We start from the raw sequence: 21,002 nt of genomic DNA, 5'->3' as shown, positions 1-21,002 counted from the left end.
GCAGAGAGAGGTAAGCACTCACTGGAGGGCTGTGGAGGGGAGGAGCAGCTGGCTCAGTCTTCCAGCCAGAGAGGTTGAGCCAGCTTTCGTTACAGGTATCTGGGTGACCCCACTGTTGGCTGAGAATGGGTCACATCAGTGCAGAACGAACTGGACTCCTATGATCCATAGGAGAAGTAGGGCCAAAAATGCTTTGGCCCTATTTCTCCTTTAAAACGGTAGCCAGCTCTACAGTTTCTTTGTTTAAATTTTTTTAATTGGGCCCCCTGAATATGTTTATGCCATAATGTGCTAGTATGCACTGCAAACTAGAACATTGTAACACACACACACACTGACCTTTTGAAATGGAGTTCTCCAGCGCTGAGCTGTTACTGCTCCTGGCACTTCTACATTCATCCAATCTTCCTTTAGGGTTTGTGCTCGCCAGCTATTTAAATGGCTGGGCCACGATGACATCACTCCTGCGCATGGGAGTCACCATCATAACACAGCGCTCTCTCTTCAATCAGCACACAGTGTGCTGTGAATACTGAGCTTCTGGAGCCCATATAAATCTCTAAACAGTGCAAGTTTAGGAGATACTCCTTATGTTCGCTACCTGTTGGTAAGACTTGTTATAAGTAGGGATGCACTGAAATTTTGACCACTGAAACATAATGGCCGAAAATGATGTTTTCGGCACTTTGCCGAAAGAGAAAACACCCCGATAATAGAGCCGAAAATGGGGCGGGCCTGGTGCCGCCCAGTACAGGGGTGTCGTTCTGGAGCGCCCCCGTCCAGTCCTCTCCTCCCTCTTCTCTCCTCCCTTCCCTCCCTCCTCGATGAGGCGGCTGAAAGGCAGAAAGCAAAACAGTGCTCTATCTATGGAGGAAAGCTGCCAGCACACCGCGATAAGGAGCGGCTTGTCGGTATGATCAGCGGGAGGAACATTATCAGTGTGCAGCGCGCCGTGGGGGTTAAGAGTGCAGGACTTGTTTGACATGCTGTTAGAAACAGTGAAGCCCGCTCAGTGAAGCTGAGCTTCACTGAGCGGGCTCACTGTTTCTAACAGCATGTCAAACAACAAGTCCTGCACTCTTAACCCCCACGGCGCGCTGCACACTGATAATGTTCCTCCCGCTGATCATACCGACAAGCCGCTCCTTATCGCGGTGTGCTGACAGCTTTCCTCCATAGATAGAGCACTGTTCTTGGCTTTGCCTTGCTAACACTGTCCTGATCCTGTCTGACATACTAAGGCAGGCTGCATGATGGGCACTGGTGAGGCAAAGGCAGGCTGCATGATGGGCACTGGTGAGGCACAGGCAGGCTGCATGATGGGCACTGGTGAGGCACAGGCAGGCTGCATGATGGGCACTGGTGGGGCACAGGCAGGCTGCATGATGGGCACTGGTGGGGCACAGGCAGGCTGCATGATGGGCACTGGTGGGGCACAGGCAGGCTGCATGATGGGCACTGGTGAGGCACAGACAGGCTGCATGATGGGCACTGGTGAGGCACAGACAGGCTGCATGATGGGCACTGGTGAGGCACAGGCAGGCTGCATGATGGGCACTGGTGAGGCTGCGTTGATGTACCACGTCTGCAGTCCGACCATCTCCTGTACCACGTCTGCAGTCCGACCATCTCCTGTACCACGTCTGCAGTCCGACCATCTCCTGTACCACGTCTGCAGTCCGACCATCTCCTGTACCACGTCTGCAGTCCGACCATCTCCTGTACCACGTCTGCAGTCCGACCATCTCCTGTACCACGTCTGCAGTCCGACCATCTCCTGTACCACGTCTGCAGTCTCTGACCATCTCCTGTACCACGTCTGCAGTCTCTGACCATCTCCTGTACCACGTCTGCAGTCTCTGACCATCTCCTGTACCACGTCTGCAGTCTCTGACCATCTCCTGTACCACGTCTGCAGTCTCTGACCATCTCCTGTACCACGTCTGCAGTCTCTGACCATCTCCTGTACCACGTCTGCAGTCTCTGACCATCTCCTGTACCACGTCTGCAGTCTCTGACCATCTCCTGTACCACGTCTGCAGTCTCTGACCATCTCCTGTACCACGTCTGCAGTCTCTGACCATCTCCTGTACCACGTCTGCAGTCTCTGACCATCTCCTGTACCACGTCTGCAGTCTCTGACCATCTCCTGTACCACGTCTGCAGTCTCTGACCATCTCCTGTACCACGTCTGCAGTCTCTGACCATCTCCTGTACCACGTCTGCAGTCTCTGACCATCTCCTGTACCACGTCTGCAGTCTCTGACCATCTCCTGTACCACGTCTGCAGTCTCTGACCATCTCCTGTACCACGTCTGCAGTCTCTGACCATCTCCTGTACCACGTCTGCAGTCTCTGACCATCTCCTGTACCACGTCTGCAGTCTCTGACCATCTCCTGTACCACGTCTGCAGTCTCTGACCATCTCCTGTACCACGTCTGCAGTCTCTGACCATCTCCTGTACCACGTCTGCAGTCTCTGACCATCTCCTGTACCACGTCTGCAGTCTCTGACCATCTCCTGTACCACGTCTGCAGTCTCTGACCATCTCCTGTACCACGTCTGCAGTCTCTGACCATCTCCTGTATCATATCTGCTAGAGGTGCACCGCATGGAAATTTTTGCTAATACTATCAGCAATGTGTTATATAAAAATGTATAAGTTTTATTTAAAATATAAAAATGTTTTAAAAACAGACCTTTTCGGTTTTCGGCCTAGTGTATTTTTCATTTTCGGTATCTGTTTCAGCCCTAAAAAACCCATTCGGTGCACCCCTAGTTATAAGCTTACCTGTAGGTAAAAGTTTAAACTCAGAATTGACCACTGCGTTTAACAATTTTGGATTCCCACTCACTTTGTCTCAATGACAAAGAGCACTGGGATAAATAGCGAGGGAGGGAATACAGACCATAAAAACTTGGTAAGGGTTTTAGTTCTTTCTATCTATGTTAAAAAAATGGCTATATGTACTTTGTGTATATTTTTGTGTTTTTACCTCTTACAGTGATTTTTAAAATGTATTTTTTTTCTTTGTTGCTCCACCATGTTGTATTGAATTTAGATGTTTGAGGCTTCACTACATTATCACCGACCTGTAACAAGTATGCAGTTTAGGTTGTGACTTCACTGCATAATCCAGTTCATTGTTTATAACCAGTTTTGGTCAGACTAGGCTAGGAAATCTGACAGTTGTAACATTTCAAACTGTCTTTCTATTTGATAACAATGGGTCACTAGTGCAAACAGGATGAATCTCCAAGATAGGTAGTGATAAATACCTGACAGGGTCTCTAAAACTAGAGACATTTTGGCTATAGATAGGAGGTGACTGAGGATCAGGATGACCGTCTTTGGTGCCTACAGCTTCAAAAACAGATTGGTTAACCTTTTCCATTCCTGCAGTAAATTGAACCTCGCCATTCACATTCCCTTATGACAGGAGAGCTGCAGTATATTGGGGGGTACAGTAGTAGGGTGCTTCGTTCACCTCTAGGTTATCTGTCATAGGATGCAAACTGAATGCACTTTGTTTTCTTTGCTAAAATCAGCAGTTCAGCATTGGGTTCCCCCATCTGAGCAGAAACTGATAGGATATCTATTTTGCTCATGCGGCTTTGTTCTAATTTCAGTGCCCCTGAATGTCACAGATGTTTGTAATCTTACCCAGCCCTATACTCCCTTACTAGAGCTGCTAGCAGAAAAACACAGATAATGCCTGGATTTGTTGACTTTTCTTCACCCAAACTTCACAAAAAGCTCTGGGAAACGTGGCAGCTGAGTTCCATTTTAATGGGGGTTTATTTTAACTGAAGACCAGGTTTGGCAGAACTCTTCATTTAGCATTTTATAGTGGGCTTCCTATGACCAAAACAGGGTAGTCATCACCTGGACCAGAGGGCTGCTAAGGTAGTGAAATTGTGTAGTACTGCTAATCAGAATAGGACCAATATTTTATCTTGGCAGTAGTGGCCTACTAACCAAGAACTACTACTACTAAAGAATTGTGTATTATTATATGGTTCATATGCCATCTGTGTGTTTTCCTGTGGAGTCCTTGTGAAACTCTATTTTATGTCCTCTTCAGGGACTGATATACTTTGTCAGGATTTCTACAAACCTCACTGCGGCTTCCTACCTGCTTCTGCCCCCCCATCGTGTGTTGTTTTTGGGGTGTTCTGCATGCGTTTTAGGGTTGTTACTATTGAACTCCATACAACATGTTTTGGGGAAAGCACATTGAAGCAAGACTTTTTTTTTTTTTTTTTTAAACATTTTATTATAACATACCGCACATTAAATGCATAGGTGTATACAGGGTCTAAATGAGAGGTATTACCTTCACACATTCAGGTGTTTTAGACAGGGTGGATTTGATTTAAATCACTAGTAAAAATGACTTGATTTAACTTGATTTTAAATGATAATTTTTAAAGAACAACTGTCATCTCTGTCCTGCATTGGTTCCTCCTCTGACCTGCTATTAACTCACCGACAGTCCCATTCACTTTAATGGGGCGGCTGGTGATGCGGCAGTGATACAACAAGGTGAGGGATGTGGCGGCAGCAGGTGAGGTGATGCCGCTAACAGGCGCTGCCATGATGGATGTGAAATGACAGGTGCTCTTTAAATGTAAGGACTTATTCTTGCTGATAGTTAGAACCTTTAATATTTGGAAACAAAATGAAGGTTTCCCAGTTAGAACAATAACCTGTCAGGTTAGTAAAACAGCGATATCAGAACTGATTCAATTATACAATTTGTAGTGTACATAGATTTGCAAAACAATGGGATAAAGGAACATTCCTGAACTTTTGTTTTATCTCATGGTTACTGTGACATTGTGTGAATGCATCAATGCAGTGTATGTTATCTCAGCTTGCAGAGCTTGGCTTCATTGAATGAGTTTACCAAAAATGTGCATATTGCAGAATATACAGCCTCATGCTACATAACTAAGCTCCATTTCATGCTGAATAAATTAATGTATCTTAAATAGAAAGCTATCTTTAGATAGATTTTTACTCCAAAAGCATTTTATTAACCGCTTGCTGACAAGCCGTCATTATACTGTGGCAGGTTGGCACGTTCCCGCTGCAGTGTAAGGGATGGGGGCTTCTTTCGCTGACCGCCAGTGTCAGGGGTGGGGCTTCTCTGGCTGACCGCCAGTGTAAGGGGTGGGGCTTCTCTCGCCGACCGCCAGTGTCAGGGGTGGAGGCTTCTCTCGCCGACCGCCAGTGTCAGGGGTGGAGGCTTCTCTCGCCGACTGCCAGTGTCAGGGGTGGAGGCTTCTTTCGCCGACCACCAGTGTCAGGGGTGGAGGCTTCTCTCGCCGACCGCCAGTGTAAGGGGTGGAGGCTTCTCTCGCCAACCGCCAGTGTCAGGGGTGGAGGCTTCTCTCGCCGACCGCCAGTGTCAGGGGTGGAGGCTTCTCTCGCCGACCGCCAGTGTCAGGGGTGGAGGCTTCTCTCGCCGACCGCCAGTGTCAGGGGTGGAGGCTTCTCTCGCCGACCGCCAGTGTCAGGGGTGGAGGCTTCTCACGCCGACCGCCAGTGTCAGGGGTGGAGGCTTCTCACGCCGACCGCCAGTGTCAGGGGTGGAGGCTTCTCACGCCGACCGCCAGTGTCAGGGGTGGAGGCTTCTCACGCCGACCGCCAGTGTCAGGGGTGGAGGCTTCTCACGCCGACCGCCAGTGTCAGGGGTGGAGGCTTCTCACGCCGACCGCCAGTGTCAGGGGTGGAGGCTTCTCACGCCGACCGCCAGTGTCAGGGGTGGAGGCTTCTCACGCCGACCGCCAGTGTCAGGGGTGGAGGCTTCTCACGCCGACCGCCAGTGTCAGGGGTGGAGGCTTCTCACGCCGACCGCCAGTGTCAGGGGTGGAGGCTTCTCACGCCGACCGCCAGTGTCAGGGGTGGAGGCTTCTCACGCCGACCGCCAGTGTCAGGGGTGGAGGCTTCTCACGCCGACCGCCAGTGTCAGGGGTGGAGGCTTCTCACGCCGACCGCCAGTGTCAGGGGTGGAGGCTTCTCACGCCGACCGCCAGTGTCAGGGGTGGAGGCTTCTCACGCCGACCGCCAGTGTCAGGGGTGGAGGCTTCTCACGCCGACCGCCAGTGTCAGGGGTGGAGGCTTCTCACGCCGACCGCCAGTGTCAGGGGTGGAGGCTTCTCACGCCGACCGCCAGTGTCAGGGGTGGAGGCTTCTCACGCCGACCGCCAGTGTCAGGGGTGGAGGCTTCTCACGCCGACCGCCAGTGTCAGGGGTGGAGGCTTCTCTCGCCGACCGCCAGTGTCAGGGGTGGAGGCTTCTCTCGCCGACCGCCAGTGTCAGGGGTGGAGGCTTCTCTCGCCGACCGCCAGTGTCAGGGGTGGAGGCTTCTCTCGCCGACCGCCAGTGTCAGGGGTGGAGGCTTCTCTCGCCGACCGCCAGTGTCAGGGGTGGAGGCTTCTCTCGCCGACCGCCAGTGTCAGGGGTGGAGGCTTCTCTCGCCGACCGCCAGTGTCAGGGGTGGAGGCTTCTCTCGCCGACCGCCAGTGTCAGGGGTGGAGGCTTCTCTCGCCGACCGCCAGTGTCAGGGGTGGAGGCTTCTCTCGCCGACCGCCAGTGTAAGTGGTTTCTTTTCTACACATTTTTATTATTAATTTCACGTCATTATTATGATGAATAAGTTGTATTAAGTAACCCTGGGAGTCAAATACTCAAACTATGCCACACTTGTTTTCTTGTGTTCTTTTATCTACAACTTAGTGTACTGAGTTTGGGAGCAGTGCAGCAGCATTGTCACCCTGTCAAGGGAAGCTGCATTAGGGGGGGACTTCACTGACTTGCAGGGTTACTAAGAGAGAAATTGCAAGTTCAGATTCAACAAATTCTTTGTAATTGGAAGTCATAGTTTTAATGCTTCAAATCGGGGGTCTCCAAACTGCGGCCCGGGGGCCAGATGCGGCCCTTTGCTCGCCTTTATCCGGCCCTTGGGGCACTATTCACCCCAGTGATATGAGACACTATTCTGTCTGACACCTAAAATTGGGCATAATTCTTGCCACTGACATCAACAGTAGGGCACCATTCCTCTACCTAATACCAAAGGGGCACTGTTTACTCCCGCTGACCACAGTCCAGCCCCTAAAGTCTGAAGGCCAGTAAACTGGCCCTTTGTTTAGTAAGTCTGGAGACCCCTGCATTAAATGATTGCAAGCAGCAATGGTGGGCGGAAACTCAATAGCCTAGCACCAGTTCAGTACAATAAAAGATGCTGACTTATTGATGTCAATATTTTAAGGTTACATTTTTAGTGACTTGCTCAATGCAGCATGCAACAATAGATTTCCAGCTAAAATGTATTTAATTTTAGGACCACCTTTGGCAATTTTGTAGGCATTTTCTGCACTTCCTGTCCTGGACCACTTATCCTGACAGCAACAAAAATATACAGAACTTCTAATCTATTGAAAACTGTTTGGATTACACATAATATAGTCATTTAAGTATACGTAAATTGGAACTTCACTCTCTAACATTGGGCATTAGTAAACAGGAAAGTATATCATTTGACTTTTTTTTTTTTTTCCCTTACATTTACCTTTCTTCAGTTACTTCCTGGTTTCCAGGCCTAACCAAATGTCATGCATCCCATGAGTCTTCAGTAGAGGAGGTTATTAGCTAAAAAAAAAAAGCACTAGGCACTACATCCTATCTGCATGCCTGAGCTAAGGGCTGATAGATTACAGAATGTGAATGAGTAACTTTCTGCCCTTACTCAAGATGAGTGGCCATCTTGAGTAAGGGCAACCATCTGCCCTTACTCAAAATGGCCACAGACAGAGCTCTTTACTCAAGATGGCCGCAAACGGGGTTTTTTTTGATTTTCGCAAAACAAACTAAAACATGGTGATATGGATGGGAGATTTTGCATTCTAAAAATGAATTAAATAGTGTTTGTGGTACTCGGATGCAGCGTAGTTCCTCTTTTTAATTCATTTTTATTAGTATGTTCATATAAATGGGGTACAGATTGGAGAATGGGTGGAAAAAACAAATATTTCCATATACAAAAAACATCAATCATGTAAATATTTATATGTGAATATAAGACCACTTCCTCTAATTTTTGCCTACTCCCCCCCCCCCCCTTTTTTTTTTTTTTTTTAATTGCTATAGTTTTCTTAACTACAAGATATAGATTAATAGCATGTACTAATCCTTTACATTAACACATAGGCTAATATAAAAGTGAGGAAAAAAAGGAGAGCATTTATGTTGCTTTTTCATAAAAAAAGAAATTCATCAACAATGCTTGCCTATCCATTCCTTAAAGTGGATGTAAACCCTCACATATACCCAGTGAAGTGAACAGTTTCAGATTATATACATAGGGATGAAACAGATCTCCCTATATAAGTTTTTTACATGTATATCTGCTGTCTTGATCTTTATATACTGTTTAGAAAGTGCAGGTCCTGTTGGGAGATTTTCTCTTTCTGGTTAGCACTGCGGTGAAGTCTGAGCTTACAGCCAAGACAGCTGATTGGAGGAAAGGCACACACCCCCTTTTCCTCATAGGTAGAGACTTTCAGCTCTGTCCCTTGAATGGTTCAGGGCTCTTCTATTTATAGCATCCCCCCCAACACAAAACTTTGGCTGCTTTTAGCATATGTGACAGAGAACTTATCAGGAGTTATCAGGCTGATAACATGAGAACGGAGCAGGACAAAGCTACGGGACATAGGGCTTTGAAGAGAGATGAGAAAACTAATTGAATTGAAAATGTTCTGAGTTAAAGTGGATGTAAACCCGATTCATGAAATTTGAGCTGAGCATATATCCGCAGAGTTTTCTCATCTCTCTTCAAAGCCCTATGTCCGGTAGCTTTGTCCTGCTCCGTTCTTATGTTCTCAGCCTGATAACTCAAGTTTAGCGGCAGATGTGCTTGTATATCAAAATTGCAGATAAACTGTAATTTTAAAAAGCATACATTCACAATCGTGTCTACTGCAGGCCAAAGTGGCAGTGTGCTTATAATGACGTGAATTAATTACGGTATCTTGCTTTTTTGGTAAGGTCCAATTTAATTAAGTAAAGTGTACAAAACTATAGGTGTATCTGGGTGGTGTGGGTTTCAGACCACTGCATTTAGGGAATCGCCTAAAATTCAATCCGTTGGTGACCCTGGTGGCACCTCCCGGCTTGAATTCTGTTTTCCAATCAGCTCGTGTCACAGGAGCTGGGTGGAAAATTGTCAGCCAACCACTGACTCTGTCCAGTGAGATTGGGGGGGGGGGTGTGACTTATCCTGGTGACCGCTGGATGGGAAATGCAAATTTTACTGTTGTCATTGTGACAACTGTCTAAGACAGGGGTTGCAAAACTACAAGTCCCATCATGTCTCTGCCTCTGGGTGTCATGCTTGTGGCTGTCAGTCTTGCTATGCCTCATGGGACTTGTAGTTCTGCAACAGCTGGAGGTCCGCTAATTGCATATCCCTGGTCTAAGAGAAGATTTTCTACTCCCTTTGAGGATTCTAATGTCCTTTTCTCTAGGATGGGAAGTGAAAGGCAATTCACCCCCATGGGAAATGACCAAATACCACCTGATGGGCTTTAATCATTCTTTCTTACTAAAAAAACAAAAAACAAAAAAATACTTCAAATATACCTTTATTTTCTTTTAAACCAAAGTTTTATAAAAGATCCTGAAACATAGCAGTGACTGGAGGAGGCAGCTTTCATTTAATGCTGTTGAGGGAACATGGAGGCATCTCCGTTTGTGATCCTCTGTGAATCTTTGTATGTGGGACCAGAAAGCCTATAACCGCTATCTAGGTTAGTAGCACTGTCATAGAGGTCAGCATTGGTAGCCTCCTGGGTTTCTCTAATGGCAGGTTTTATTTAAAGTGTTTGTAAACCTCTGACATGAAATACAAAGCATATATAGTGTGTACTTGTCTTAATCCAGAGTACAAAGTGTTCTTTCTGTCTGCTGCTTCCTTCCTCTGTTCTCTGCGCAAGTCACTTCTGAACAGTTTTCCTGACAAAAAGAGAAAAATGGTGACAGGGGAGGGACCTCCAGCTGATTGACAGCCTCAGCTCTTTTCCTGTGAGCTGTGTGAAGGGGGGTGTGTGCGCCTTCCCTCCAATTAGCTCTTAGACCTCAGCTCCCCACCCCCTGCTTTTCAGAGCTGAGAGATCCTGTTTAAATTCTGCACTTTGAATGCATGTAGGGGGAAGACGGCTGCAGATAAACTGTTAAAACTTGGAGGATGATTTGTTAAAACTCTGTATATCACCTGAGAACAGTCACTTCCCTGGCAATATGTAAGAGTTTACAACTACTTTTAAGGTGTCAGATTTAGGGGAATTTCACGCTGATCTCTGGGGAAAAAAAAACGCATATGCATTTTTTGCGGTGATTTTACGGTTTTTAAAAGTTTAACAGTTTTTAAAGGACATGTGACTCAAAACACACCAAAGACCCAATTTTGCAGCACTTTTGCCCTGGTTTTACTGCATTTTCCATTGCTTTCAATGGGAAGGTACGTTTTTATTGTGTGTTTGTTTTTTTTTTTTTTTGTTTTTTTTTTTTTTACGCAAAAGCGCTTGAAAAACTCCTCCATGTAAAAGCAGCCTTGAGGGCCGGTTCACACTGCTGCAAATTCTATTCACAATTTGAGCCATTGCAATTGTTCAAATTTGCAAGTCATTTAAATAACATAGTTTTCCATTAGTGCAGTTCACATCAATGCGTTGCGACTCTAACCTGCATACAAAAAAGGGCCCTGCGCGAGTTTGATCCGTGTGCGATGCAAATTCAGCTTCATAGACTGCAATTGAACTCGCAATGAAAACGCAATTGTACATTCACATCACTGCAATATTCATTTTTTTTTTTTTTTTTTGATATGGCTGGCCAGACATAAAATCGCCATCCCCTCCCAATTTGAAAACCAATTTTCAATATTTGCTGTAGAATCGCAGTAGATTCGCCAGAACACACAAAGAATTTGCAACCAAAAATTCGCAATCGGATCAAATTCTTGCAAAATTGGCACCACAGCAGTGTGAACCAGCCCAAAAAGGGAAATTCAGACATATAAGTATAATTTATCCTTCCTTAGACTTATCTGCCTACCAGCCTTTCCCTCAACATGTACCCTCAGCTTGGTTTAGCATTTGACCGTCAGACAATATAGGATTGCAGATGTGAGAAAGTCACATTAGGCAAAGAATTAGCTGGATTTGCATAGACCTGCGCTATGTCTGCTACATGAAGCTGGCTATGACAAACCAACGTAGGCTCTTCCTGTCTTTTGTATGATATAATCTGTAGTTTATTTGCAGAACCTGAAAGCTTCTAGTTTGATAACCAGTTGTAAGTCTTTGCAGAGGTTGAAGTCCAGTCTGCATGCACTTTTCCACTGAGACACAGCTGTCACATTATAGTAACAGCAACCAGCATTTGCTTTATTATAGATATATGGGGTGTGAGTGTTTAACCAGTAACTCCTCTTTTGTTTCCCCTCTGGGTGATCTATGTTGCAGATTCTTACCTTTTGGTGTTCTGAAGAAATCCCGGTTTGTGTCTAAAGTGTGTAAAATAAATGGTAGTGACTATATAATTATTCTTTGTCTGCTGCACTTGCATTGTTCTAGTGAGGAAAGTGTTGTACGTCACCGCGTTCTTGACGTTCAGAATTTCCGACAAGATTTGTGTGGCCGTGTGTATGCAAAAAAATCCATGGATTTTGTGTAGAGGTTGACCGATATATCGGCCAACATTTCGTCTTTTTAAAGAAATCGGCATCGGCCGATTATTATGGGAAAAGGGCCGATTGTGAGGGATCTGAGGCAGGGGGCGTGCTGGGTGGAAATCCAACACCCATTCCCGCCCCCGGCCGCCTGCCATCTAGTCTAAACGGCTGCTATCACGGCCGCTGTCTGCTGACTTTTTTTCTGTTGTCCGTGGAGGAAGTCTGCAGCGGCGGCCGCCAACTGGCTGTTAACGGCCACGCTGCATTCTGGGGATTGTAGTCTGGAGGCAGAGGCGAGGCGTGCAGCACGTCAGAGGAGTGGAGCTGTCTTTGGCCAGGCAAGGGGACGGAACGGATGATGAGGTGGGACTGATGGGCTACACTGATGTGATGCACTGGTTGGCACTTGTGGGCACTGATGTAATGCACTGGTGGGCACTGATGTGATGCACTGGTGGGCACTGATGTGATGCACTGGTGGGCACTGATGTGATGCACTGGTGGGCACTGATGTGATGCACTGGTGGGCACTGATGGGCACTCATGAGATACACTGGTTGGCACTCATGAGATACACTGGTTGGCACTGGGCTGCATGGGTGGGCACTGATGGACACCAATGAGGTGGCACTGATGGACACTGATAGGCTGCACTGATGGACACCAATGAGGTGGCACTGATGGACACTGATAGGCTGCACTGGTGGGCACTAATGAGGTGGCACTGGTGTGCTGCACTGGTGGGCACTAATGGACACTGACAGGCTGAACTGGTGGGCACTAATGAGGTGGCACTGGTGTGCTGCACTGGTGGGCACTAATGGACACTGACAGGCTGAACTGGTGGCCACTAATGAGGTGGCACTAATGGGCTGCACTGATAGGCTGCACCCCACCTCTCTACCCTAAACAATAACCTCCTCCCCACCTCTCCACCCTAGACTTTGAGATGAAGGAAAAAGAAAACAATCGGCCTAAAATATCGGCCGCAAAAATTGGCAACATATATCGGCCGCCCTGATTTCTAAATATCGGCATCGGCCACAGAAAAACCCACATCGGTCGACCTCTAATTTTGTGGTCGAAATGTCCGATCGTGTGTACGAGGCATTAGACTCAACAGGTACAGATATCACAAAACTAACACCCGTCCTGTTCAGATCCCAATTTCACAGAGGATCTTTTCCTGGACCCTTGGTGAACAGAGCTGACAAAGCCTATATGCAAGGACCCTATGTCTACAGGACAGGAAGTAAGGTCAGATCTCCTAAAGGGGACCCAGCTGGTAAAAACTGGTGGGTTTTAACCATTCACTGCACTCTCCAAATTTTGACTTTAGATATGAGTGCTAGCCAAAGATCAAGCTCCAACAGCCAGCACATTTCAACTTGGCTCTTAGGTGTTCTTACAAAGTGGTGAACCTGGTCCAAGCCTTGTGAGATTTCCACGTGGGCAGATGAGTGTTGCTGAAAGAGGTGCTTGTTATCACATTATCCTAATCATTCTCTTTGTGTTAAGGGCTGCTGCTTGTTCCATTTTGAGGGGGGAAAAAAAGGCACCAAGTATTTTGCTCCTTCCTTGAGGAAAACTGCATGGCAGGGTCCAGGGATCCAGTAAGGGATGCCTGTGTATAGATAGCATTGGTCTGCAGTTCCACTTAAAGATAGACTGTAACCTTCTGGCTGGGTTCACACATATGTGATGTTTGACATCGCATGTGATTCGCACCGCATTGCTGTGCACATCACTTGCTATGTCTTTGCGATGCAAATTCACCATACAGGTTGTATGGCTGAAATTACATTGCACTCGCACCAAAATGGTGCAGGACCCTTTTTTTGGTCCACACTGGAATCTGATTGCATGGGTGTTCACCCCTATGCGATCCTATTCCACAGTTCGCACTGTGTTCTCCAAACTGATTTTGGGTGTCATTAACTTTCGACACCCGCAGTGTTTCGCAGAGAGCAGTGTGAACTGCCTGCGAGTTAGATGCGATGCGGTAACTTTCACTGGAATCGCACTGGTTCCTGCATCACATAAGTATACCCAGCCTCTATAGCAGTCTGTCTTGTTTTTTATTTTTTTTTTCGAAGACCTATATCATTACATTAAGATCAGGTAATAATAAAATAGGGGATTATTCTAAGTGTACGATTAATCACATAACCTAGTAGGCTAGACAAATCCTAGGCGCCAGGCAAACAGTGCTCTATAAAAATTATAGTTGGTCCCTAACTTCTAAGGTTTTTAAGTTGTCTATTTAGCTGGCTCCTAAAGAGAAAAAAATGCTACAGGCTCCTAGACAGAATGGCTCCTGAATTCCATATTTGTCTATCCCTGGTTTAGGCTTTGCTGTTTCTAATTTTTCAGAAGACTGATGACAGTACCTCCCTCAGTCCCGGTTCACCGGTTGAAACCCTGCGATTCAGTGCCAGTTCCCCCATCACACCTGAAATGCACACTGGTTCACGCTGATGAACAAATCAATATAAACATGGTCAATATAAAGTTAATGACACCCCCAGATCGGATCCCAGGGCAAACTGTCAAATGGTGCAGGAATCAGATCACATAAGTGTGAACACCCTTGCGATCCGATTCCAGTGCGGACCAAAAAAAGGGTCCAGTACCATTTTGGTGCAAATACAATGCTATTTGAGCCATTCAGTGTGAATTCGCATCGCACATACATTGCGTGTGATCTGCAATGCGGTGCGAATCACAAGCGAAGTCTGTGATTGCACAAGTGTGAACTCAGCCTAAATGCACCCGGTTTGTTGCATGCCGACTCTAAAGTGAGTTGAATGCATATTGACAGCTTAGGTCACTGGAGATATTGGTGATGCCTTGGGCCTCATGCACACTGGTACTTATACTGACGATTTTGGGGCTTTTAGCATTTTTTGCCTAATGCCCCGTACTCACGAGCGGAAATTCCGCCAGTAAAAGTCCGATGTGAGCTTTTGGTCGGAAATTCCGACTGTGTGTTTGCTCCATTGGACTTTTGCTGGCGGAATTTCCGCCAGCAAAAGATTGAGAGCAGGTTCTCTATTTTTCCGTCGGAAAAAGTTCCTATCGGACATTCCATTCATCTGTATGCAATTCTGACGCGCAAAAAACACGCATGCTCGGAAACAATTAGACGCATGCTTGGAAGCATTGAACTTCTCGGCTCGCCGTAGTGTTGTATGTCACCACGTTCTTGGCGGTCGAAAGTTCAGGGAACTTTTGTGTGACCGTGTGTATGCAAGCCAAGCTTGAGCGGAATTCCGTCGGAAAAGCCATCCAAAATTTTTCCAATGGAAATTCCGCTTGTGTGTGCGGGGCATAAGCCCCTGAACGCACCTCATTAAAGCCTGTGTGTCCATGCACACATAGCTCCTTCTCCTGAACGCAGAAGAATCACGTTCAAAAGAGAAACTTTTGGGAATAAAAAAGACGCTAAATGGGCTTAAGTGCTAGGCACATTTAGAGCTTGAGTGTTTATTCATTTCAATGGGCCAGAATGAATTAAAATTCTGGCCAATGAAATAATGGGACTGAGCGCATTGAAGCGCGTCTAAACGCATTTGAGAAAACGCGGCTTGGGTGCTTTTTAGCGCTGATTTTCTCCTGTCCAGAGAAACAGCGTTTACAATAAACCGGTGTGCATAAGGCTTTATTATGACTGCGAGCCGATCTTCAGTGGTGGAAGTTGCTGCTTCTGGTGGGACATCACTGAAGTCCTCAGGAAATATAAGAAGTTAGTATTTAGTCTCTTTTGATGGGAAGCATCTAAGACGACTTTGGATTTTTCCTTCAGATAGAAATATATCTTAAAGTAAAACGCAAGCTAAACCTTTTTTTTTTTCTTGTTTTGAATGGTAAATGAAAGTTAAAACCTGTTGGATTTTTAAAATTTTTTTAACCTGCCAATGTCCCCTTTCAGTAGATCCACCTTCAGTGTCTCGTCACCTGAACATAACGTGAGGGACAATCCAAAATCTTAAGGTTATAACGTGTAGGCAGGAAAGCTCTCACTGGAGAAATCTTTTCTTATGGAAAAGTGGGATTCTATTTTAAAACTAAATTTTTGGCTGTGGTTTTGTACTAATGACCTACACCAGCCAATAGTAACTTCCCTTTCACTCTCCCATACTGAAGGCAATGAAAAGGATAATCTATTTACTGTTGTCTAGAACAGCTCTTGCTTTAGACACTTTGATAAATAATCTTCTCATATATTTCTTACATAATCTGTCATTCTAGACAAAATCCTTTTCCAAACATGTATATCCTGTGAGAATCCTCTATGATCTCGGTGTGTATTCCCTTTTGGCGAGCGCACAGTGTGTCTATTCTGAAGGTCACTCAGCCAGATTACCGAGAGCGGACTAGTGTTGCTTAGATCCCCGAGTGTCACGTTGACTTTTATCTACCTGTATGTACGCAGTCCTTGGTCTAGCATCACACCATAAAGAAAACTGTACATAGAACTCCTCTCTGTTGTCAGAATTCACTCCTCACCCCAGCAATAAAATGACCAGCTGTTGTAAAGTCATTGACTATTCCATGTTGAGATAAGCTGAACTGTTGCACCTGTTAGATGTCGGCTGTGCACGCCTGTCTGTGTAACCAGCTGTCACACACAGGAAGTTACCTTCGCCTGTTCGCCCACTTTAGCCAAAACGTCTGAATGTAACTCCACTCTGGAATGCTGCAGACTCTGGGGCCAATGCCGTCTCCCATTTCTTGTTTTACAGATCGCTGCTAAAATTGATGGAATCCCGCACTTGAATAATGCAGGATCTCTCGTGGACCCAACAGTGTACGGTTATGGCATCCCAAAAAGACCGCTTGATGACGGAGGTAATGTGCTCAGTTTTTCTTTTTTTTTTTTTTTTTTAAATGTATTTATTTATTTTTTTTATCTATCCTTTTCAAAATATTTTTCAGTTTTGTGTTTGTATTTTGTACTGTATGTTCTTAAAGGGGCCGTTCTACAAAGGATATTTGTTTTTGATGGATGCTGAGGGGCTGTCTCCCATTTGGCACAAGCCCTTTCATGTAGGGGTTGCATATGTTTACTTTTTAGGCTAAGAACTTTATATGCACTAAACTAAAGTCTCAAACTTTATCTGCTTTGTGAACCCCCTTTGCAGGGAAAGAAAATCCATCACTTCTCCCCTGTCAGAACGGAGCTCTGCCTTGTTTTACATAGGCAGAGCTCCGCTCCAGTATGTGTTTCTGATAATAGTCAGGTACCAGCGGACATCCATTCGCTGACACCTGCTTCTGCTGTGACAAATCACAGCAGAAGCGGTGCATGCGCCCTGTAGCAGTAAATCTGCTTTTGGAGCGGTCGGCAAATGGTTAAAATGTAGACAAGGAGGGGGACTCGCCACCTCTCTTTAATACAGTATGGTTTTGTATGCTGCCTAAAAAAAAAAAAAAATCTGACCCCTATGCTTGCCAACATCTGTCAGCGGGCCAGTGGGCCTGAAGGCAGAGGGTCATGGGGAGGTTCTCAGGTGATGGGTCATACAGTGCTACAACCTTCTCCCTTCATTCAGTAACCTATAAGTCTTCATGTACACTAGCAGCTCCTCAATTTGAGTTTAGGAGCTTTTAGCGTGTTGTGTTTTTTTTTTTTTTTTTTTTGCCAAAGCTCCTAAACACAACTCCGTAAAAGCCTGTCCATGTACACATAGGCTTTTAGCAGAGTTTAGGAGCTGCTACTGTTAGGTGAGCTTCAACTTTCCTCTCCTGAACGCGGAAGAATCACATTTAGGATAGGAACGTTTTTACCGCCAGCCGTGGGAAAATGCAAAATCGCGGCCGCGTAAATGTAGGCAGGGTGTACATGAAACCTTAGGGCGCTCCAGTGGCCCATTCGGGTGCTATCAGAACCTCCCTCATAAGCTGCAGTCATGATCGAGATGCAGGCTGCATTTTTTTGCAACAGGACATCAGCTTAGCCATGTTAAGCAGGTGAATTTACTTTTGAGCTGTGCGCTATAGTGCTCTGGGGATTATGGTTTTTGCCATAAACTGTGTATCCTCTTTTTGCAACCTGTGGTAATAGATAAGGGAGTGAGAATCCCATGTTTGCATGTGTTTCAGTCCGTAGGATGATGTGAGGCTGCATAAATATAGATTGGAGGGTCTCATTGGATGTGCTCGTGTAAAGTAGTCTTAACTTTCCGGATGCATTCCCCCCTCAGAGAATCCCTTCCAGGGTACCCTAGAGGGATGTGCTACAAAGTTTGGAGAGGGGCGCTCACCTCGGGGAGTGAGCTGTAGCCCCCAATATAAAATGAGGTCAAGGTGGTTGTTGCACTTCTAGTACGAACATGGTGGTCTTTACAAGGATCCTTTTTCCAGTTCCTTGGTGTTAATATCGTGGGTGGATTTGATTCAAATCACTAGTGTAAAAAAGATTGCTTGAAATCAACTTGATTTAAAGTGGTGTTCCGGCCAAAATTATACTTTTTAAATAAAAATACCCCTTTAATACACAAGCTTAATGTATTCTAGTAAAGTTAGTCTGTAAACTAAGGTCTGTTTTGTTAGTTTATAGCAGTAGTTTGTTGTTTTATAAACTTACAGCAGGCCGTGGCCATCTTAAGTCTGGGCATCTGAAGCCAGACTGTATTTCTTCTCATCCTTGCAGATCTCGCACATGCTCAGTGCAGCACAAGCAGTGTAATAGGTTTCAGGTCAGGTTTCCATAGCAACGGCAGTGTCAGCGGAAGTTGCCGCCCCTTCCCAGAAAGCATTGCAAACAGGAAATGATGCGATGGGCCACGGCCAGGCAGGAGGAAGTAAAAAATGAATATAGCAGATATACCGTAAGTGCTGAGAAAAATTTTTTTTAAATATCCAATTCGTTTACAGTGCACAGTTTAGTGAGGGATGCTGAAGAGTTGTAAAAGTGGGTGGAACTCCACTTTAAATCATAATTTTTAAAGACCAACTGTCATCTCTGTCCTGCAGAGGCTCCTCCTCTGACCCGCTGCTGACTCACCGACTATCCCATTCACTTTAATGGGACGAACAGAGTATTGGTAACTGTAAGCGCAAACACACAAGTCCATATATAACAGGCGATATAGAGGGCTGAGCAACTTAGCCCATAGGGGACAGGCTGGAAGTTCAAGGGTTAAGTGGTGACCGGTAATGTAATGGTTAAAGTAGGCTGGTAGGCTAGGCGGCTGCTGTCCTCAGAGAACTGGCTCTGTGGTGGATGAGAGAGGGGTAGAGAAGGATTTTTACTCCAAAAGCATTTTATTAACTTTGATAAAAATTAAAAAATCTGATTTAAAAAAAAAAAAATCAGATTTAAAAAGGAGAGAGATTCTTTTTTTTTTTTTTTTTTTTTTTTTTTTTTATTTTAAAGTACATTTGTACTTCATTCCTAATCGAAGGACCACACAGACAGAAGTGTAACTTGCTCCTTACATTTACCTCCCCTAAAGCTATAAAACAGACAGCCTTATGTGTGTGCGCCATAAAACAATACGCTAAAATGTGTTGTGTAACAATGTGATTGCCAAAGTGCTTGTTATTACTATAAAGCGCTGGCCAGTGTCCACAGTACACAAAAGCAGGGTGGTGGCAGAGGCCATAAAAGTTTGTGTGAAGGCTCCTAACTTTGTGCCACAAAACATTTCCTTCCTAACAGACTTCGAAGTGGAGCTCCAGCCATGACACTTGACTAGTTTAGGGATGGGTTTGGAACTTGTTCCAGATATTATGTGCTGGCTGTTTACCTGTTGGGGAAGTTTGGCCCCACTTTGCAACCTTGAGACAGAATTCCACCAATGACTAGCGAGGGGGAAATCTGTAATTGTCAGCAATTGTCCTGTGTCCAAAGGAACAGAATATGACAAAAAACAAACAAAACACAACTGGTATTGGTATTCGGGTTCCTATTAGTGATTCTAAAGGCAGAAGTTTTTTTTAATCTTAATGCATTCTATACAGTAAGATAAAAAAACCTTTCAGTGTGCATCAGCCTCCCTAATACTTACCTGAGCCCCATCTCGATACAGCACTGTTGCATGAGTGCCTCAGCTGTCTGAGACACGCTGCTGCCAATCAGTGAGCCAATGGGGGGGGGGGGCTGGGCCGATGTGCAGCTCTGTGTCTGAATGGACACACAGCAGTGGCTCAGCTCGGGTGCCCCCATAGCAAGCTACTTGTTGGGGCACTTGACAGGAGGGAGGAGTCAGAAGTGCCAGCGGGGGACCTGAGAAGAGGAGGATCTGGGCTGCTCTGTGCAAAACCATTACACAGAGCAGGTATGTATAACATGTTTGTTATTTTTAAACAGAAAAAAACAAGACTAATACCACTTTAAGCACACAGTATGGGTCATTTTGGGGGTCAGTTGATCAAAGCTGATATTTTAGTTTTGAGGGATCTGTTTATGCATTACTTTTTTAATGTGTACACTTATAACTGGTATTCTGAATTTACTATAACCTCCCCTGAACCTGTCTGGTCCCTCTGGGAGGCGGGGTGGGGGAGAGAGAGAGAATGTACTAGTGGTTTAAAATTAGTCTTAGGATATGACCAGAGACAGGAGTTCCCTTTTTTGCTTGAGAGCTTTTACAAGACCTCATGATGCAATAAACATACTAGTTACTGGTCCGTGAGCTCACCCTTTCAGGCATACGTGTGTTAATTGCCTCCTGATGTCAGGAATCAAAGTGCTTTCATTTTTGAGCTTGGTGCTACAGGTTCCAAAAAAAAATCACTGTTTATATCCTCAATATAAAAAAGCAATCCTCGGGCTTCATTCACACTGAGGGTGCAGAAATGCACTCAGCTCAGTTTTTCTCTTTTTTTCTTTTCTTTTCTTTTTTTTTTTTAAACCTGAATTCCCCGGTTCCTCCTTTCCACTATTCTTCATCAACATGCTTAAAATATTTTAAAATAAAACCTTGTTTTCACCATTTCATACCTGTGCTTCTCTATGCATTGCAGGCAGATCTTGGTTGGTGGGATGGGCCAGTACTACTTTTAAGAGCCCCCAAGCCCAGATTTAAGTGTGGGCTGGCTCTTCGGAGGAGTTTTGCAAATATGAAAAAGATTTCATAGACTGATTCCAGTCTGGAGTAATGATGTGCTAAAGTTATTGCCTGCAGCCCCAAGGTACTTTGCTGATGGATTGCTGGATGTCTCCTATTTAATTTCACATACAAGGCTTCAGTCGGTGAACATGAGGAGGACCCTTTGGCTAATGTGTTCCTTTGGCAGTTGCTGCACTT

At 45.4% G+C, this 21,002-nt stretch overlaps 1 protein-coding gene across 3 annotated transcripts in view; it reads left to right on the top strand.

Annotated features, from left to right (window-relative positions):
• Positions 1–21,002, top strand: part of FUBP3 (far upstream element binding protein 3) — a 136,674-nt gene that overhangs the window by 11,837 nt on the left and 103,835 nt on the right. For all 3 annotated transcript variants that reach the window (XM_073600482.1, XM_073600480.1, XM_073600481.1), the window contains exon 2: positions 16,491–16,596. In XM_073600482.1, the coding sequence (XP_073456583.1) occupies positions 16,491–16,596 (106 nt within the window). The remainder of the gene's footprint in view (positions 1–16,490; positions 16,597–21,002) is intronic.

This window comes from Aquarana catesbeiana, linkage group LG09 (assembly GCF_042186555.1).
Source record: "Aquarana catesbeiana isolate 2022-GZ linkage group LG09, ASM4218655v1, whole genome shotgun sequence".
Taxonomy (NCBI): Eukaryota; Metazoa; Chordata; class Amphibia; order Anura; family Ranidae; genus Aquarana; species Aquarana catesbeiana.
The sequence above is the reverse complement of the archived record's forward strand: the minus strand, read 5'-3'. Positions and strand labels throughout refer to the sequence as shown.